The sequence below is a fragment of the Epinephelus fuscoguttatus genome, linkage group LG1 (genome assembly GCF_011397635.1).
Source record: "Epinephelus fuscoguttatus linkage group LG1, E.fuscoguttatus.final_Chr_v1".
NCBI lineage: Eukaryota > Metazoa > Chordata > Actinopteri > Perciformes > Serranidae > Epinephelus > Epinephelus fuscoguttatus.
Window position 1 is genome coordinate 25,289,930 of NC_064752.1, and position 20,024 is coordinate 25,309,953.

General features: G+C 38.7%; 1 protein-coding gene across 1 annotated transcript in view; it reads right to left on the bottom strand.

Moving 5' to 3' along the window:
• Nucleotides 1–18,614, bottom strand: part of LOC125894095 (myosin heavy chain, fast skeletal muscle-like) — a 29,624-nt gene extending 11,010 nt beyond the window's left edge. The window contains exons 1-25 of the mRNA XM_049585280.1: nt 18,467–18,614; nt 17,293–17,380; nt 14,993–15,080; nt 9,256–9,431; nt 9,073–9,100; nt 8,699–8,909; nt 8,428–8,571; nt 8,171–8,327; nt 7,990–8,017; nt 7,773–7,887; nt 7,600–7,692; nt 7,209–7,272; nt 7,029–7,127; nt 6,836–6,939; nt 5,691–5,829; nt 5,214–5,332; nt 4,961–5,110; nt 4,697–4,867; nt 4,286–4,592; nt 3,955–4,019; nt 3,392–3,479; nt 2,553–2,670; nt 2,352–2,475; nt 2,110–2,246; nt 85–340 (exon numbers count right to left, since the gene is read on the bottom strand). Coding sequence (XP_049441237.1) covers nt 85–340; nt 2,110–2,246; nt 2,352–2,475; nt 2,553–2,670; nt 3,392–3,479; nt 3,955–4,019; nt 4,286–4,592; nt 4,697–4,867; nt 4,961–5,110; nt 5,214–5,332; nt 5,691–5,829; nt 6,836–6,939; nt 7,029–7,127; nt 7,209–7,272; nt 7,600–7,692; nt 7,773–7,887; nt 7,990–8,017; nt 8,171–8,327; nt 8,428–8,571; nt 8,699–8,902 — 2,682 coding nt within the window. The 5' untranslated portion in view covers nt 8,903–8,909; nt 9,073–9,100; nt 9,256–9,431; ... (1 more) ...; nt 17,293–17,380; nt 18,467–18,614. The remainder of the gene's footprint in view (nt 1–84; nt 341–2,109; nt 2,247–2,351; nt 2,476–2,552; nt 2,671–3,391; nt 3,480–3,954; nt 4,020–4,285; nt 4,593–4,696; nt 4,868–4,960; nt 5,111–5,213; nt 5,333–5,690; nt 5,830–6,835; nt 6,940–7,028; nt 7,128–7,208; nt 7,273–7,599; nt 7,693–7,772; nt 7,888–7,989; nt 8,018–8,170; nt 8,328–8,427; nt 8,572–8,698; nt 8,910–9,072; nt 9,101–9,255; nt 9,432–14,992; nt 15,081–17,292; nt 17,381–18,466) is intronic.
• Between the last annotated feature and the right edge of the window lie 1,410 nt (nt 18,615–20,024).

Sequence of the window (20,024 nt, forward strand, 5' to 3'; positions counted from 1 at the left end):
ATGACATAAAATCAAAATGATCATTACTGAACTTTAAAAACCAGGATCACTGGAAAAGTAATCCCTTCTTTCTTTTTAACTTACAGACTGAACTTGTAGTTGCAAGTCATTCTTCTCTTGCAGCAGAGACACCATCTTCTCCTCCAGTTCTTTCTTCTTAGCCTGAGTCTTTGCTAGCTCCTCTTTCATCTTTTCAAAGTCCTCTTTCATTTGTGCCATCTCTTTCTCAATCTCTGCGCTCTTCAGCAGGGGCTTTATTCTGAAGTACAGCTTCATCCATGGCCAGGTTTTGACATTCATGAATGAGCGGATGTTGTACTGGATGGTGTAAATAGCTTCCCTGGTGGACAAGACAGAAACGTCAGAATGTTTCCTCTTCTCCTGTTTTACAGTAGACACACACACATACACACACACATACAACTGTAAAATAATAGGACAGTTAGGTGATATTGTTTCTTACTGCTGCCACCCTTGCATCCCTTTTTGGGTCCTAACATTAAATATCAACTATTTAGCATTCCAGAAACGTGCTTCTGTTGCGGAAAGTTGACTTCAATGATGTCTTAGTGTAACCACCTCTCCTATGCTCTTTCCTCTAATGCAGGAAAGAGTTCATGTGGTTTATCTCATCAATAACTCCAGTTTAGCCTGCCCACACTAAAACATTTATTTTGAATCTCAACTAGGGTTGCAACGGTATGAGATTTTCATGGTACGATAACCGTCTCAGAAAATACCACGGTTTCATTGTATCAAGGTTTTACAGAATTATTATCATCAGTCAGAATGACCCTTAAACTAATGGCAAAAGAAGGCCTATCTTTGGTTGAACAAACGTTTTATTACTATAATTGAAACTTGAAACCACTTTTTAAATGGATGTATGTGTAAAAAGTCTCCCTTTTTAAAATAACACAGTTGAGATTCTCCTTCCAGTTGCCTTTTTTTTAAGCAATTGGACATGGTGTGATAATCATCAATTTTCATAACACAGTACACCTTTAAACAAGTGCAAACCTAATCTCAGCTAATCTTGAAACCTCTGTGTTCCCCTCACACAACAGGATATCACATCGTAGAAATTGGACATTTAATACTAAACCAGTGCTGCAAGGTTCAACTTCTGAGCTGATCATGTAAAGTAATAATCACTTTTAACATAACTCACACCACAGGAACGTCTGGCAAGATGATCTTAAGAACCATCAAAAATATTAGGGCTTTACTGAGTATTGTTGAGAGGCGGTATCTGTCCCATATTGGCCTGATTCTCGTGTAGTGTCTGCCCAGCATTAGGTAAAGATTTACAGTCATTAGAAAGTCTCTACTGTTACCAAGAGCTGATGCTGCTTGAGCCTGAAACCTGACCCTGACTCACTATGAAAACACTGCCCACAGCCTACAACACATTTATTTTAAGTTCCTGATGTTACACTGCTTCACATATAACTGTAACTCAAGGTACAGTATCAAACTGTCTCTGATCCAGCAACCGCTCCTGCGAACACACTAACACACTCTCCTCCTAGTCCCTATATAAAAGAGTTCAAACTAGGTAATCAAAATAAAGAGGATGCAGCACACGTAAAAGGCTCCTCTTGTGTCAGGGAGATAATTAGGGAAACACTTGCCCTTGAGTAGTCTGCCCAGCAGCTTGCACTTGCCACGGTACTGACGGACGGCAAATGAGAAACAATTCCATCCAGTCTAATATTTCTTTTGCTTGACTTATTTTGGAGTATTAGGATAAATAAAACTGTGAATTCAGTAACTATGAGGACTTTAGATGGAAAATATATCATTCATTTATTCCTATAGACTGCTAAGCTAGAAGAGCAGACTATGTCTCCCTGGATCTCATTAGGATGTCAGACCTATACTGAACTGAATTCAGTATCAGCCAGGAGCTATCAATTTGAAGCAGCCCTACATATCCCCATACACTGACTCAGACTCTTCAACAGCTCATCCAGTAACTGCATCCAAAATTATATTTACTGGAAGTATGAAGAACATGCTGCTTAAACATTTAACCTGCACAAGCTAATGCAGACTACATACAGTATCTATAGATACAATATCTGTATATATCAAAATGAAGCCCACCTTCTCTCCATCATTTTGGCAAATTCTCGTCTCATCAGGAAACCTCTGCAGAGAGCCTGAGTCATTGTGACCAGCTCAACCAGTTTCTCATCCCTCATCTCCTCAAGCATTCCCAGAATTCCAGCCTTGAAGAATACCTGATGACAGTTTTAATAACAATAAATTACCAAAATGTTATTTTTTTGTTTCATGCTACAAAATAATGCCATTATGTCATGATTGTAATTAAGTATGCTCTTTACCTTGGTGTGGCCGTATCTGTACTGTGTTTTATCCACGTTTATGGATTCCAGCAGTTTCTCTGAGGCCTTCTTGTTGTCGATGAACTGTCCCTCAGGGATGACGCTAGCATTCAATACTTTGTATCTGAAAGGAATTACTTAGATCAGATCATTGATAGCACAGAGTCAGCAAAAGTGGCCTGACAGAGATAGCTACTGCACCTCTGCTTGAAGTCACCGTAGAGGATTCTGCTGGGGAAACCTTTCCTGCAGATCCTGATACCTTCCAGCACGCCATTACACCGCAGCTGGTGGATAACCAGGAAGTTCTCTATGAGACCTTAAACAGTAACAAGAACACCCAAGGTTATGGACATGAAGCCCCTGCACAGGTCAGAGGTGCTAAGGAGGTGTTATTTGCAAACATCTGCCTGCTTTGTAACAGCAACTGTGGAACAGAACGGCTAACCATACAGTAGATAAACTAAAGAAGCTAAGAGTTCATAAACACCTCCCCCATTGTAATTGTTGTGAGGAATATGAGGCTTCTGTTAGTCATACGTTCCTTTCAGACATGCACTGCAGACCTGAAATTACCTAGACATGACCTGGAGGAGCTGTTTGTGCTCAGAGAGCTGAATCAGTTGGATTGGACATTACATGGACTTAACCATGCCAGCGCCCTATGACAAATTCACTGTAATGTCCAACTGAGCCAACATGTGAAGAGAGCACCTAACTATTCGTAGAATTCACAGTGAACGAGTGGGTGTATGTAGCTTGTGCAAAACCAGAAGAAAACAAACATCCGAGGGTGAAAAATAAGGGTCAATTACACAAAGACAGCAATGAAAATGTCCATCTGGAGACATGACAGGATTCAGGAAGTTCTGACATTAAAGGCCGAAGCCAAAATCGTTACCAAACGAGAGTATTTCAAGTAAGTGAGAGCCCTTGTGACATGAAAAACCTTCTGTTGTGTGCTACATGTGTGAAAGGTCGAACATTGTTAGGAGTTCATATTAGAAACAGCTATACACACAACTTTTTTAGGGGCGTACCTGGTGTTTTTGTTTCATTGGGAATCAAACAGCGCACAAAGTGTGGGTGAGTGCTTCTTAAGTTGGTCATCAGCTTGCTCAGGTTTTCCTGTTGATGGACAAAACTTTTAGAATTAACATTTTCCCCAAAGTCTTGACACTGACATGACAACACTTTATAACTTTAAGATGGCAGCATAAAAAATAGAAACAGAAGATTTAGTTTGTGATGCTTGAAAGGGAGAGGTTCTGTGGTGTGCCTGAACTGATGTAAATGTATGTTTTTACTTTTACCTCTTTTTCACTAATAAATGTTTTACAGATAATCAGGATAAGATAATCAATTCATGAGACTGAACCCAGACCACCCATGTTGAAGATCAACACATCAGTTACAGTAGCTCTGCAGCGATATACATTCAGGTAACAAACCTGGCCTGCTATGAAATGGCATTAACAAGTCACTGGTGCACTACATGCATGTTTCTTGTGTAAAGCTTAGTTCCATTATTCATCACCTGCGCGGTTATTTATATATGTGTTCAAAAGTGACCATGAAATATGTTTGTGAAAATAAAAAATACCCTGAAGAGGGCTGATACTGTCTGGAAGGAGCCACCCTTCTTCACCTTCTTTGTACTTTTGCCCTCTGTAAAAAGAATTTACAAGTTTATTTTCATTTTGCATTCTCATTTTGGCACATAAATTATTTCCAAGTATAATGGTACTGATGTTGCTAAATATAGTTTTTAAAGTATCTTAAATTGTTTGGGGGTTACTCTGAATAATCCTTTATTCCTGTAGATAAAACTTGACATTAAAATGTACTGGTGATGTCTAGTTAACATAACTATGATACAGTACATTTGCTTCAGTTCTACATGTTGTGTACCTTAAATATAAAAAAGACTCTACCTTCTGTTGAGGCATGTGATGCAAAGAGGTGAGCCAACAGTTTGGTGGAAGACTTCTGGTAGAGCTGAACAACTGAGTCATTCAGAGGGTCTTTGTTCTTATCAAGCCAGCCATTGACATTGTAGTCAACAGTGCCGGCATAGTGCACCAGGGAGAAATGGGCCTCAGCTTTGCCTTTGGTAGGTTTGGGTTTCTGGAAGATAGCATTTTTTCCAAGATGCTGGTCATACATTTTGTTCTTGAAGGTCATGTCTGTTGCCTTGGGGAACATGCACTCCTCTTCAAGGATGGAGAAGATGCCCATTGGCTGTTACCGATAACACAAATGAGAAAAAAGTACATTTATGTACAGCCCTTTAATAGTGAGGACCATTATTTTTTCATCACTGTAACAAATGTCTCTTGTAGTACCTTCTCAATCAGCTCAATACAGGCAGCCAAGTCCATACCAAAATCAATGAACACCCATTCAATTCCCTCTTTCTTGTACTCCTCTTGCTCCAGGACAAACATGTGGTGGTTGAAAAACTGTTGCAGTTTTTCATTGGTGAAGTTGATGCACAGCTGCTCCAAGCTGTTGAACTTAATTTGTAACAAGTCAAAGTTACTTCCTCAACCACAAAATCATCATCATCATTATCATTATCAAAAACAAAACAGTGTCACAAAACTCACATCAAAGATTTCAAACCCAGCAATATCCAGGACACCGATGAAATAGCTTCTTGCCTGCTTGGTATCCAACATCTCATTAATTCTGAAGACCATCCACAAGAACATTTTCTCATAGACAGCTTTGGAGAGAGCCATAACAGAGTTGTGCACCTAAAGATTAAAAGAGTTGTAGTTTTGGTTATACAGAACACGTGGTGCTTTTATATTGATTAACACAATTATGTTTGTAAACTAATACTTTAATGTAAAGTACCTGTGGCACAGTTTGACCTTTAACCACCATTTCGTTGCCAACCTTGACTCTTGGGTAACATAACGACTTGAGCATATCAGCAGAGTTCAGGCCCATGAGGTAGGCGATTTTATCAGCCTCTGATGAAAACAGAGAACACAAAGATTACACACTTTCCTCGACTTTCCTCGGTGATGCTAATAAATTAAAAAGGTGATGGGTGATGCAGCGCCAGGTCACTGTGACAATAGGCTTAGTGTAGAGTAGCCCAGGTATTGTTATTCTCATCAGCCAAAACCTCCATCTTAAGGATAAGCTGAGACACCCTAACTTTTGTCCATCATTCTTAGTTGTGGAAGCATGATTGAATAAACAAGTACACAGTATAACAGGAGAACTCTGTGAAATGTATGCAGTGGGAAAAAACATTACAGTATATTAGTAATGATTAGTTAATTGTACAGGTCTGATATTTAGAATTTTTGCTCCAGCATTTACCCTCAGTGCCGTCAGGCTCAGCCTGCTCTTCACGCTGCTTCTGCTTGAACTTCATGTTTCCATGATGCATCACAGCTCCTGTCAGCTTGTAGATGCTTGACTTCTCTTCTGCAGTGAAGCCCAGGATGTCGATGGCAGTCTGCCGAATGGATCATGAAAAATACAGATTTATTGTAACATTTTTCTTTGTTATTTATGTTTGTCCTTCTTAGGAAACCCCAAACCACTGCAGTTTTTAAATCCAAGGCAAAAACCTTATTGTTCTCAAACACTTTAACTGAATGTTGTTAAAATCCAATGACTTATTATTACCGTATCTTCCTATAAGGCGCACCTAAAAGCCTTTAATTTTCTCAAAAACCGACAGTGCGCCTTATAATCCGATGCGCCTTATATATGGATCAATATTGGTTAATTATGGCTACCGTAGTCAGGGGGCGTCGCCGAAGTAACAGCGGTAAAAACGGTAAAGGGGAATTCCAGTCCCACACCACTACCGGTACGTACGGTACCGTATTGTGAATGCACTAACTTGTTTTGGGAGTGAACGGAGTTGTCAGAACGTTGGTTTGTATTCTATTAATAAAGTTTGACTGACTAACTTATCTGACTGTTTTGTTGACATTCCCTTTAGCGCAGCTCCGTCTAGTGGATGCATAACGCAACCCCAGCCACTACAGTAGTTTATATTCTATGCGCCTTATAATGCGGTGCGCCCTATATATGAAAACAGTTTTAAAATAGGCCATTCATTGAAGGTGCGCCTTATAATCCGCTGTGCCTTATAGTGCGGAAAATACGGTACTGTATTATTATTACAACTTTCATTCTTTTGGTTTATTTATGCTCATTTTTTTTAACTTTCATCTCCTTTTACCTTATGATGCTGTTGATGATAGTGTTTTTACTTTAAATTGAATTTTCCTTTTGTATTGTGTTATTTTATCTTATTTGAACAGCACCTTAAACCTACATCTGTGTAAAAAATGTATTTATAAATAAAGTTGTCGTGTCTTCACTTTATGTTATTGACTGCTCTGACAGGACATCATTATGATATCTGAGGAACCGTTACAGTATGTGCAGTATTTAATCAATTAAAGTGTAACTTTTAATGTGTTGGATTTTGCAGAGTGTGTACTCACATCAGTGGCGATGAATTCTTCAACGTCATTGATACTCTTGACAGTGATTTCACCGTGACTGATCATGGGGAAGTCATACGGGTTGGTGGTGATAAGGAGACTCTCTGAAAGATGTTTTTTGCATTTCATTATACAGACTTGTGTGGAGCATGCATTTATTCTATAAAATGATATATATAGCTAAATGTCTCACCTATCAGCTCAGGTTTGTGGCCTGTCGTGAGCTGATAGAAGATGTGGTAGCTCCTCTCAGCAGACAGCTGGAACGTCACACGAGACTTCTCCAGCAGATCTTTAAAACAAGGAGATAAGGTGGATTACAGTTTATACTTTTATTAAACCTTCTGGATATAACGATGGGCTGGAGGCTTACATGTTTCAATATCAGCTGAAGCCAACTTTCCAGTTGTTCCAAAATGGATTCTGATGAATTTACCCTGCAGAGGAATGCAGTTATCAGTGCGGGCATGTTTGTGACTCACTCTGCTAGTACACAGGTTTATACTTGGTGGTAAATGATAGATTAAAATCCTACTGGAGGTCTTTCCACTCACACTACACAGAGAGTTAAATGATAAAGTCATATTAACCTACCAAAACATTATTCAGTACAAAAAAAACAAACAAAAAACAGCATGCTTCTAAATTCTAATATTGCAATATATTCTACAAAGAAAAACAAACAAAGAATAGTGAGGGCAGCAGACCATCTTAAAAGCAGACACTATTTGAAAGGAGCAAGATTCTTATTAACTTAAACTTACAAAGCGGGATGAGTTGTCATTCCTCACAGTTTTGGCGTTACCATAAGCCTCCAGCAGAGGGTTGGCTGCAATGATTTGATCCTCCAGCGACCCCTTAAATAAAGTTACATGACATGTTTGTATTTACACTTTCATAGACACCATACACACGCACAGAATATCACATTATTTACCTGCATTTTTCCAGCTACTGGCTCAGCAGTTTTTTTTCCTCCAGCCACTGCGATTGTCGCAAAGTACTGGATGACACGTTTGGTGTTGACAGTCTTTCCCGCACCGGATTCTCCGCTACAATGCAGACAATTATACGACATGTGTGTTAGTGTAAATCAGATATAATACAGTGCAGTAATAACAAATCCTAATTATCTCTCTTTAGAATTGACTTACGTAATCAGGATTGACTGATTCTCACGATCTGTTGAGAGAATAAAATTTGAACATCTTAAACAGTACTATTGCATTATATTTTTTATATTACAGCAGTCGGTGTCACAATACACTGCAAAGACTAGCTCCTCATGTAGACTTACTATTCTGGACACACAGTAGCTTTAAAACTGACTGATACCTTGGAGCATGAACTGATAGGCGTTGTCCGAGATGGAGAAGATGTGGGGTGGAGCCTCAATCCTCTTTTTGCCTCTGTATCCTTGTACAACCACTGAGTCATACACTGGGAGCCACTTGTAGGGGTTCACAGTGACGCAGAACAGCCCTGAGTAGGTCTGTTTAGGGAGAGCACATATATATTACATATCACCTTTATACATACATGTATATACTGTATACACCTAATCTTATACTTAATATCTAAACTGGTCTTACATAGATCATCCATGCTGCATAACGGTCTTTGAGGTTATATAGCACAGAGGGTTCACTGAGGTGGGTCATCATGGCCATGTCCTCAATCTTATCAAACTTTGGAGGGTTCATGGGGAAGATGTCATCATCCTTCACAGTGAGAGTCTGCAACAAAACAACACAATTAGCTCTAAGAATGTGCAGTACCATTATGAAATAAAGTGTGAGGATATGTTACCACTCATTTACTTTACATATATATTGTATTATATGAGAATAGATGTCTACATACCTTCCCGCCCTTAATTTCAACTATAGCTTTGCCACCCTCTTTTTTTACTAGCTTCCCCGGCACATACACCTCAGTGGGCTCGACCACGTAATACGCTGTTTTGGCATCAAAGGGGAGGTTTTGAGCCTCTACTCTCTCCTTTTCTGGTTTTCGGAGGTATAGGGCCGCCGGGCCAAAACACTCCATTTCTGAGTCCGCATGCATGGCTCCACTGTAAAAATGATTAAAGTATGAGTGAAATAATGAAATTTGGATTTACAGAAAGACATTTGATGATAACATAAAATAGAAAGTGCATGGCTTATTAGTTATATTTTTGTTTCATTTTGTGTCCTTTTTTCAGGCAAGTCACTAGTTGCATCAACGTCATTTACCTTTTGTGTTGCCGTTGTTATGTGGATACTAAGAAAAAACAAAAAAACAAAGTCAAATTAGAAAATAAACCCAGGAAAGTCTCTCTAACGCTAAAATTAGCAAGTCTTTGCAAAAGAACTGCTCTTGAACAGCTCATTAACTTAAAGCACTAATCACTGCAAACAGTGTGATAGAAGACTCACCTTCGTTGGCAGCCTATCAGTCCAAAACTTCTGACGAGCCTGGAAGTGCTTCTTTTATACTGAAATCTCTGGACACCATACAGGATTAGCTCTCCTGTTTAGGTCACTGAGCTTATCTTGAGAATGATATCAGATGGCCTTCTCCGCTCCATCATCACAACTGCTGTCACCTTATCCTGTATGACACAAAAACACCATTATCACTGAATGAACCCACAGATTAAAAAGACAGATTCCTCTCAAAAAAAAAAAACAAAACAAAAAAACAACAACAACAACCAGCTGGTTATTACTATGCATTTTAACAATAACTCAAAATGTTATACTCAGTGGTTTAACTACAGGGACTAGTGATAAATATTGTATTTGTAGTTACTGTATGACCTTTCTGTATAAATGAAAAGCTATTACTTCAAATCTTTGTGGATGTGGGCCAGAAAGTCTTACTACAGGATTATTTCTTCCATCCGCACCCTCAAACCGTCAAACAATCCTTTGGCAGTGACATTGTTTGAAACACCCCTTGACCATCGCGCCAAGTGTTGAGGCTGAGGCTAATTTAAGATCCCATTATGGTCCATTATGCTCTTGTGCTTTCTCTCCAAAGAAAGACGACTCCAAGGATGCGGCGAAAGTATTCTCTTGTGATGAGATAAGATGCAATAAAAGGTGATATTCAATATGTGTGGCCTTTCTTTGTAGTCTTATTAGGACTTCAAGCAAATATAGCCTCCAGCTCACAAATGCCCCGGATCTTATTATTGTAATTGTTTACAGATGCATTGAACACTTGTCTTAATTACATGCCCGATGTATTTCAGCATCCTGTTACTAAGCACCACAGAGAACACTTCCAGGCTGTGAGGCTTCCTATTCTTGCCTCAGACTATCAGTATTGTGACTAGGTCATAAACTCATCAAGTTCAATTTAGTTCTGTGTGGTGGTAAGTAAAGATCTGAAGTTTGTCTTTGCTTCTGTTCCTCTGTAGTTTGATGGGTTTGATGGTGCTAGCGATGCTTATTGCTCTGTACCTAGGAGGCCTCTCATGCTAGAAGTGCTTGTGCTTAAAGTATTTGGAAAAATGTTCCACCAAAAGCTGCGTAATTGAGACAAGTTTGGTATTACTGTTAATATAGTTAAGGAAGAGAAACAGGCTATTTATATTTCTTAACTGTAGGTGTTATGTGCAGTGTGCTGGTTGCCAATGGTAACATATGATGGTAACAATGAGCTAATGTGCTTTGCATAGTTCGGTTAGAAATAAGATGTAATCTTGGAAAACAGAAGTTGTTAGATGAGAACTTCTTATGGTTTCTCAATTATGATTAATATTCATCATCATTTTGTGTTAAGTTTATTTTTCTGTGTGGCTTATTTAAACATGCAGATATGAAATTATGTAGTCAAGAGGAAACAAATACAAAACAATGACTAATTTGTCATACATTTTTCCATCTGTTAGAATACCATTTTAGTTGTATGAGTTGGTCATTATTGTGTTGTGTATGTCAGTACCGTAAAGGCCAGTGTTCTGTTAATGTATGTGATGCTGCTTTTAAGAGCTTATATTTCTATTTGGTAAAAATGTCTGTTCTTTCTGATTAGTGTAAAGTCGTGGATTACGCGAAAGTTACATCTAAAGTTAGTATAATTTCTGTGCTTAAACACAGGTGTACAGTTTTTATGACAGGTATGGTGCTGTAAGGCCGTTTAGCGAGCACGGCAAAAAGAACTGGTGCTTGGAAGATGAAATGATGTCTGCGTAGATTTAGACTGCAATAAGTTTTTTGATTGTGTTATGCAGTGTTATAGAGTGCAATAATGTGCGATATGTCAGAACCTATAGGAACAGGAACATCAAGTCGGGTGAGATCTAAGTTGGAAGGACTCAACCTGACGTTTCTGTAATCTCAAATAAACCTCGTACAAGTTTTTCCTGTCTCATGTTAAGCACTAGTAAAAAGAACTGGATTACAAGTCGGAACTGAGATACCTTGCATTCTAAGTGGCCTCAGAACTTGGGCATGTTAAAATGGTTACTGTGCTGCTGTTAACGTAAACGCCAGGGCATACTCTACTGTGAACATGGAAAGATCTTTTAGAGCAGGTAAATAACAAATAACTAACCCGAGAAACAAAAATTTATATAGATGATATAAGAAATATGAAACCAGTGCAGCTGCTCTGTGCCTAAATACTTCTCTACACTATCACATATTCAAGTATTTTACAATATAAGATGCTCTATTTTCTGAATTTGTTTATTTATAAACCTGCAGTTGCATCCACTGTATTAATTCTTAAAAAAGAAAAAACAGAGAGACAGAGAGGGAGAGAGAGAGAGAGAGAGAGAGAGAGAAAGAGAGAGAGAGAGAACCAATAATCAACTACAAATATTTGCTGAAATGAAAACAGATTACCAGCTTGTTTACATGAGAGACCACCTGTCAATTTGGGGTAGACACTGTCTAGTGTTCAGGGTGGTCAAGAAATGTTTAAATTCCAAAGCAGCTAATGTTCCCTTGTGTGTGCTAAATAAGACATCTCTGTGCAGGTGTTACGCAGCACACTAGGAATTTTGTTTGTGTGTGTGGGTATGTGGGTGTGTGCATGTCTGTTTGTATGTGTGTGTTACTACTTACTCTTGTGTGAGAGGGAAAATTCATATTACTAATTGCAGAAAGGGAGTGAGGAAAAGAGAGATAAGAGTGATGATGTGCTGTTTTTCTTGAGTTGACTTGTGTTTATAACACTGAAAGTAGCAAGGTCAGGTAAGTGAAATACTTTTAATACATTGTCACATGAGCCTTTGCAATTTTTGTTAACAGCACCTTTGAAGTGCTTATCATGGTATTGCCTGAATTTAAATGTGTATTACTCATAATACTGAAGCACTTACCTGTAGAGTTTAAAAGTCTAATAACAGGCATGATTTTTTTCTGTTGATTGATGGATGATGCAAACATGTTATTCTAATATAGATTTTATTTGAGACATTAAAAATTATATGAACATGTTTTGTATATATCATGATGGCTTTTTGTTGATATGTGATGCAGTGCTGGTATGGTGCATGCTGAAACTCCCACATCTGGCCTGAGAGTTAAATGCATTGGCATCAACTGAATTTTGAAAGCAGGAGGCGGTACTACCTCCAGCTCCACTCCTCTTTGAGCCGTTTGTATTATTTTCTACATATTTATCTTCATTAGCTGCTTTTAAATATTTTATAGTCAAAAGGTGCTTGCTGAGTAATGACATTGCTCTAAATAAGTTTGTGAGTATGTAAGATTAGGGTAAGGCCTGGGTCATCTTTTGCTGGAGAGAAAAAAAAAAAAAAGAGTTTGTTGGATGAAGCTGAAGGGTGACGGGACTAATGCCGCATTCCCACTGCATGGTAAGGCACAGCTCTACCCAACTCAACTCACTTATTCATTGGTTTTGCATTGGCAAAAGATGAGCTGATCTAATACAAGGAGTTGGAGTTAAAACACTGCAAACCACTGATTGGTCAGAGCAAATTATCACTTGCGCGACACGGGACATCCTGCACAAACCCGCCATTTTTAAATAGCCAAGCTAACATCAATAGAGAACATTTTTTCATCCCCCTGCCCCAGATTTTAAAAAAGTGGTAGCCCGCAAAACTAAAGTGTTCACTAGACACTCCTCTGCCTAGTTGCCGATGAAAGAATCCAGCGGGTTTCGCATAAAAGATAATGTCACAGCACTTTCATGCGGTGTCACTATGGCAATAAGCTGAATCTGCCTACAGTGAGTGGGAAAGAAAATAGAGAGAAGGACCTGTTACCAAACCGGTAACACTTTACTTGAAGGTATCTACATAAGAGTGACATGACACTGTCATAACTATGACATGACACTGTCATAAGCATTTATGACTGCTGTCATTAAGTGTCATTCGGTTTTTGTAATGACAAGTTGACATTGTTTGGGTTGTCTTGATTATGACAAGTTGACATTGATCAAAGTGACATTACCAGAAGTTGTCTTTGTCATGACAAGTTGACATTAAATTTGTTTGGGATGTCCTTATTATGAGAGGTGCATTTCTTGTTAATGTCAAAATGTTACCACCAAACCTTAGTCAAGTTGAGCCGAACCATGTGCTGGAAATGCGTCATAAGTCTGAGTGATGTCATGACATTTCATGAAATCAGTGTGTCATCTTAGTGGATGACACGCTGATTTAAATGTCACGACATGTCATGACATGTCATCTTAAATTGTAAATACACGGTACGCATTTGCATGTCAGCATGTATCATAAACTTTGTCTGTCTAGTTTGCTGACATGAGAATCAGGAATGCTCGGTAACCCCTGCAAATTTCCAGCTTGTTCTTCACAAATGAAGTCGTGAGTGCATGAGGTTGTCAGTTATTCACTCCTCATCAGTTCACTGGTAAGTGTGCTCAGAGCAAAAGATCTGCTAAAGTAACTGTTTATTTGTGAGCGGTGAATTCTGATAAACCTGCAGATAACCACTTTTTTTTTTAATTCATCTTGAATTTTGGATCCCAAATATCAAATAAGTTAAGTGAGCATCAAACCAAGTTAAAGTCCACATGTAATCATCGTCCACGCTTTAGATTATTTAACACAGGACCTTTTATATATAAGTCCGCCTGTCCAGACTATCAGACTATGAGCTACCAGATATCAGTTTTAATATATATTATTTTCTTAAATATTTTTAATAAAATGTAAGATTTCATCTCAATTATTCATAAATTCAAATGATAATAATAAATAATAGCCATAAGTAATCAGTTTAGTTAGTTGTCTCTTGTTAGCTAATCTTAAATATCATGTTTGTGTTTAATGTTAATTTTCAGTTTTTCACAACTACATGTTAAGCAGTTATTTCTCTGTTTTTGAGCATTGCCTCATCTTGCATGTAATAACAGTCATTCATGTACTGGCATGTTTGTAATTCTGGTCATTTTTGTCCCCTACAGATAAGTTGATCTCTATATGGGGATACGGACAAGACACTTGTTCTCTTCAGTTTGCATGTTGGCCCATTGCTGAATGAGCCTTCACATATTACTTTATTCCCAGGAAAAACTTTTTTCATCCAGGAAAACTTTTACACAAACTGACAATTAACATCATAACACGAGTCCTGCTGACTAATGCAAATAAAGGTCATTTGGATGGTTTATTGAGAATTGCTGGTATTATTTCCCTTTATCATTGAGTGCTTTCTACTTTGCCATGGAAGTATATGTTCTTTTAAATAAATTACAGAAAAGTTCTCACACATTTTCATGGACAAAATTGAAAAGACTTTTCCATGACTTTCCGAGGGCCCATAATATAATGTTGTTCTTGCCCCCACTTTCCCTGTGTTTTTCAGTTTCAGTATGTATCAGATTAAAACTTTATTCAACCATAATTTCATTTAGCTGGCATATGAAACGTACGTGATGGTAAACAAACATCTCACATTAACACATACATACATCGACAGCTACAGAAAATAAATCTGCCATTTTGTTACCTTACTTGGAAGGTTATCCATGGATGAGTACTGCAACAATTTCATTACACACAACAAAATTCCTGGACTTTTCCATAACTTTCAAGATTTTTTTTTTTTTTGCAAATTCCATGACTATTCCAGGCCTAGAGAGTGTGATTGTGAAATTCCATGCCTTTTCAGGATATCCATGATCATAAGAACTCTGGTTACAACAACTTTAGTGTTTTACCTTCAGCTATTGTTCAGCTGTTTTTGTTTGGCATGGATCCATCTCACCCAGGTCTCCTTTCCTCTTCTTCTTCTTCTTCTTCCATCTCCTGTGTACGGCACATGAGGAATAACAAAGCAATGGGTTTGTTCGGGTTTTTTTTAATATAAAAGGTATTTTCTTAATTGGGAAAGCGCAAATCTAGTAAAAACAAGTACACAAGCTCACAATATACAGTAGAAGCTAAAAAGTTTACTGTGCATTTGAAATAGTTAATTTACCTTCTACTTAGCCAGTATAAAATTGTTAAAGGGCCAGTGTGTAAAATGGGTTGAAAACAGTAACATCAGTGGCCAAATTCTAGATTGCAGGGCTCGCTCGCTCACCCCTCCCGTCGGGTAAATGATGGCGGCCTCGAAGGGACAAAAAGCCTTGCGCACGAGTTTTTCAAGAGTAGGTCTATCTAGCAACGAGGTGTATGTTTATTTAGAAATCTAAGCCATGTTACGATATTGTAATGAATCCCTCACGAGCAGGAGACCAGAGGAGCGTTCGGGAAAAAGGCCAGTTTATTTGAGCACTCCAGAAACTCCGGTAACACTCCAGGGGGTAAAAGACTCCGTCCCAAACTCTGACTCTTCTAGCGTAACAGACACACTGCAAAACTTTACACACATACTCGTTTACCATACCGAGTGGGGACCCCCCTCCCCTCTCTGCTCCGCCAACCTCCAGCCCGCACACTGACTGACAGCGTAGCCGGTAAACAGTGCTCAGCTGTTTATTTAGCCTAGCGATATCTCTGGACTATAGTAGCTGCAATGGACGACTTTGAACACGATTTTGAAGAGTTTCTTGAAGCGGACACAGACCCAGAGCCATACCTGTTTGAGCCGGAGCATACAGATGAGGAACTCCATGTGTTTGATGCTGAGCAGGCGAGAAGAGAGGCTGAATGCACAGAATGGGATTCGGTGCTATTGCTGCCATCGTTGGGGAGATATATCATCAGGAGGAAAAGCGCCACAGAGAGTGCATCACAAGGAGTGAAGTTGCGTCTTCTTTTCCTCGCAGATGACGGCGCGGGTTTATTCTCTCCTGTTGCGTGGTAAGTGTGGTCCATTCGCAAACTTTATAACTAAAACAACTTTTCACTACTCTCTATCAACGAACTACTAACACTCTGCTGTTTCTTCCTCCTTCTTCCTTCCTTCCGCTGTCTTCGTTGGTTCATTTATACACACGAAACGCGTTCTCTGGCTGGCTGGATTGTCCGCTCGGTCTGCCGTACATACAGGGCAGCGCAAGATGGCGACCTCTCTAAAGCAAGGCCCTTGCTATATATATATATATAAAAGCATAACTATAAGGCTACGAAAACCAAACGAATTTTATTTTATAGCGATTATACACTTGTATAAACATATTAATGGGTAAAAGATTCAGATTCAGATTCAGATTGACAATAAACCATGCCAAATATTACACACTGGCTCTTTAAAGGCAAACTCAACCTACCTGCACATCTCTGAAGGAGATGCCCAAAGTTTGAAAAACTAACTCTTATTATGTCGTCGGGGTTATTCTAATTGGGGCTTGAGATTTTTAACAGAAAACCTGCTTCTACTACCTATCCTCACTTATAGTTCCAGATTGCTAGCTAACCTGAGCTAGCTAACGTTACAACTCAAGTGAGGAGAACGGCATTATTGTTTACACATCTCAACCTGTCACGAGCACAAGCCTCTTGTTCATGAGTGGATGCACGCCTCCCTCAGTCTGCGCAGTGATACACTTGAAGGGTGTAGTTTGGCAGAAAGAAAATAGTTCCTACATTGCTACTGAGTTTTTCAAATGTATTTTTTAGCACTTTGAGCACCACAGGCCGAGTGCCATCTAGTTCCATTATATAGGAGAGAAGGCAGACATCTCTACGGCCGATATCTCCAACACTCGGCAGCTCACACCAAGACAATCTAGACTGATAAATAGCACTACAGGTACGAGGAAAAATATATTTTTTTGATTTTGGGGTGAAGTGTTCCTTTAAATTTCAGTTTACTATGAGCTATGGCATTTCACCACATTTGAAATCACATGCAATGCAATAGTGAAGTAATAAACAATTAAAACCTGAGTCAGTTTATACAAGAAAACAATTAAAGGGATTTTAAGTTATCTTCCATGTTTCGAAGTGAACACATATTTCAACACACCTGCAGTAAAAAGAACAGGCAAAGGCATGAATAGTGAATGTATGTTCTAAAACCTGTTAACATGAACCAAAGTTTGTGATATCTACATCATGAACTTTGTCATACCATATTGTGAAAGCGTTCTGATGGACTGTTCGGGGTGTTTTTGTGCCATCTGTCCAACGTGTGGTGAGCAAGATTCAAAAGTGTAACCCTGAATAGCAACAAAAACAGATCAAAACAGGTAAATTACTTTCTTTAAAAAATTACAATTTTTGTATCAATAATAACTTATGTTAAAATACACAAGTCACTACTTAATGCACTTATTACGAGTTGGTGAAGTGATGTTATGTGAAGGGACCAGATGATGATGATTGAGATGCTGGTAACACAAGCAGCATATTTACAGCTTTGCAACTTGAGGCTTCCCTCTGGTGTTTATAAGATGCCAGCGACCCCCACCGCAAAAATTAATACACACACATCCTTGTGACAGTGATGAGCACTGCCAAGGAACTGATAGCACCCAAGCAACTGCTCTAAATGTGGTCATGAAAAAGCATTGTTAGTGCACAAAGGTTTTCAATCAGCTTATAACAGTCATCATCTAGGTGACACAGAAAGAAACAATCACAGTGCATCTTGAAGAATTTCAGACATAATTTGCTCAGCCAAATGTTATCCTCGCACATGAAGCCAAAAGCTTCCAAAATATCACATATGACAAATAGATTCCACAGTCATCCCCCTCCACTCTCATCTCCTCACACCCTAATCCCAGGAGCTCTACTGCATGATGGAAAAGTAACCAGGGTCAAAATCCAACACTGAGACATCATATAAAACAACAAAACCTAAACCTTGCCACAAACAAAATGCTCTGACATTATTTACAATGACAGTCACTCATTCTTGGACGTACGTCCTGAGGCATGGATTACACCGAAGCAGTTTTAATGCTGGTTAAAACAGGAGGTCTTAAAAAGAAAAGAAAACATTCTTAGGATAGTCGAGGACCGTGAGGCTATATGGTTGCATAGTTAGTGCGCTTGTCATGTGCATCATTGCTTAACAAACCAAACACATGGGTGGTGACAGTCTGAAATGTTTTACTTAACTGTTCTAAAACAACTGCGAGTGCATTTCCAAATAGTCTGATCGGCCGCCAAAAGTCAATCCAATTAATGAAGTTTAAATCGCGGGTACACCAACATCTAGCTTTATAAATTACATCATGACAGTGCAGAATCATGTATATACACAATGCAAAAATATACTGAAAAATGTTTATACTTACAATGTTAACCATGGGTGCTACTGTAACTGTAAATGTATGTCCATGCGCTCTTTGTGGCCAGCTTGTAGACTGGAATGTTCATTAACACACACCTTGGTTTGTTATCCTGAGCCCAGTTGTTGCTGCCTGACAAATGAAGAAAGTGACAGACAGAGATCAAAGACCATAAAAACACAATAAGCCTCTTGAGCATTTGGCTTGAGCATCAAGACAAGCCTGATGCTATATTTGAGTTTTGCCCTAATAAGACAGAAGACTTCAGAGCAGGTATCATGTAACACGTTTGTTGAAGACAGAGGCTCATTATATCGTGTGGGTAACCACTTCAGAATTTCTTCTTCTTAATCACAGCTGTAAGTAGATACTCCTTCTGATGGAAACTAATGGCTGTCAACCCAGACTTTTGTGAGCCACACTGTTGGCAAAAACACAGACGAGTACTCTTTCCATCAATGACTGTCTCATCACATACTGCGGATTTTAATAAACAAAACTTAGAATTGAATGCCCAAAATATTACAGACCTTGATACACATAAAATGTCAGGGTGAGGTGATCTGTAAAGCATAAAGGAAGTGGAGCTGGAATTCATCACTCAGCTGCTCCACATTTAGGGACAGTCTCAGTCTCCCTTGTTTATCCCTTAAGAGCAAGAATAAGAGCAGCTGTTGGCACTGTTGTGAGCAGGCAATCCTTTCTCTTTCTTTAAAGCTCATTGGCACTCGTTTTATTTTTTAATCATTTCTGACTTGTAAGGACTCTGAAACATTATATCAGTGACTTTTTAAAGCTTCTCCAAAGCATTGCAAGGGGCTACTGTTGTGCCAGGGGGCATTAAAATGATGCATTAGTCACACCTTTGGACTGTCTGTAATCACTGAGCTGACCTTGTGCAAACCTGAAGCAACTTCACATCTGTACCTTATTTGTATAAAAAGTAGTATCCACAAACAGAACCAACTTCACATCTGCATGCTACATTAGCAGCATTGATCAAACTCAAACTACAAAAAATGAATGATAGGATACATTTTAAAGTTTTGCTCCCATCCTCACAATTTATGACAACAGGTCTTACTAAAGCCAACAAAACAGCCTTACTGTTTGCCAATAATCACAGGAACTAAAAAATATCTATCAAATCTCAATTCCCAAACAATTTCCCCCCGGGGATTAATAAAGTATTATGAATCTGAATCTGAATCTGAATTTTAAGGCTGGGAATGATCCCGCAAGGAATTCATACCATAAACTGTGTAATGTGACAGCTACTGCACAAGCATTACTCTGGGCGACATGACCATATACAGAAATACACACGTGATAGGCTCCCACCAGACTGTATAAAAAGGTGCAGCAAACGTCCACAAGGGACAGGCACCCAGCAAAGGTAAGTTTCTTCTTGGCTCAGATGTATTTAGAGTCATTAAACTACGAGATATTATATTTATAATACTGATATGCATCATTTGAATCAGCTTAATAATGTGTTTAAAATGCATAAGATAAAAATGTATATGACTACAACTGTTTGTAAAGTGTTATCTATCTGTAATTT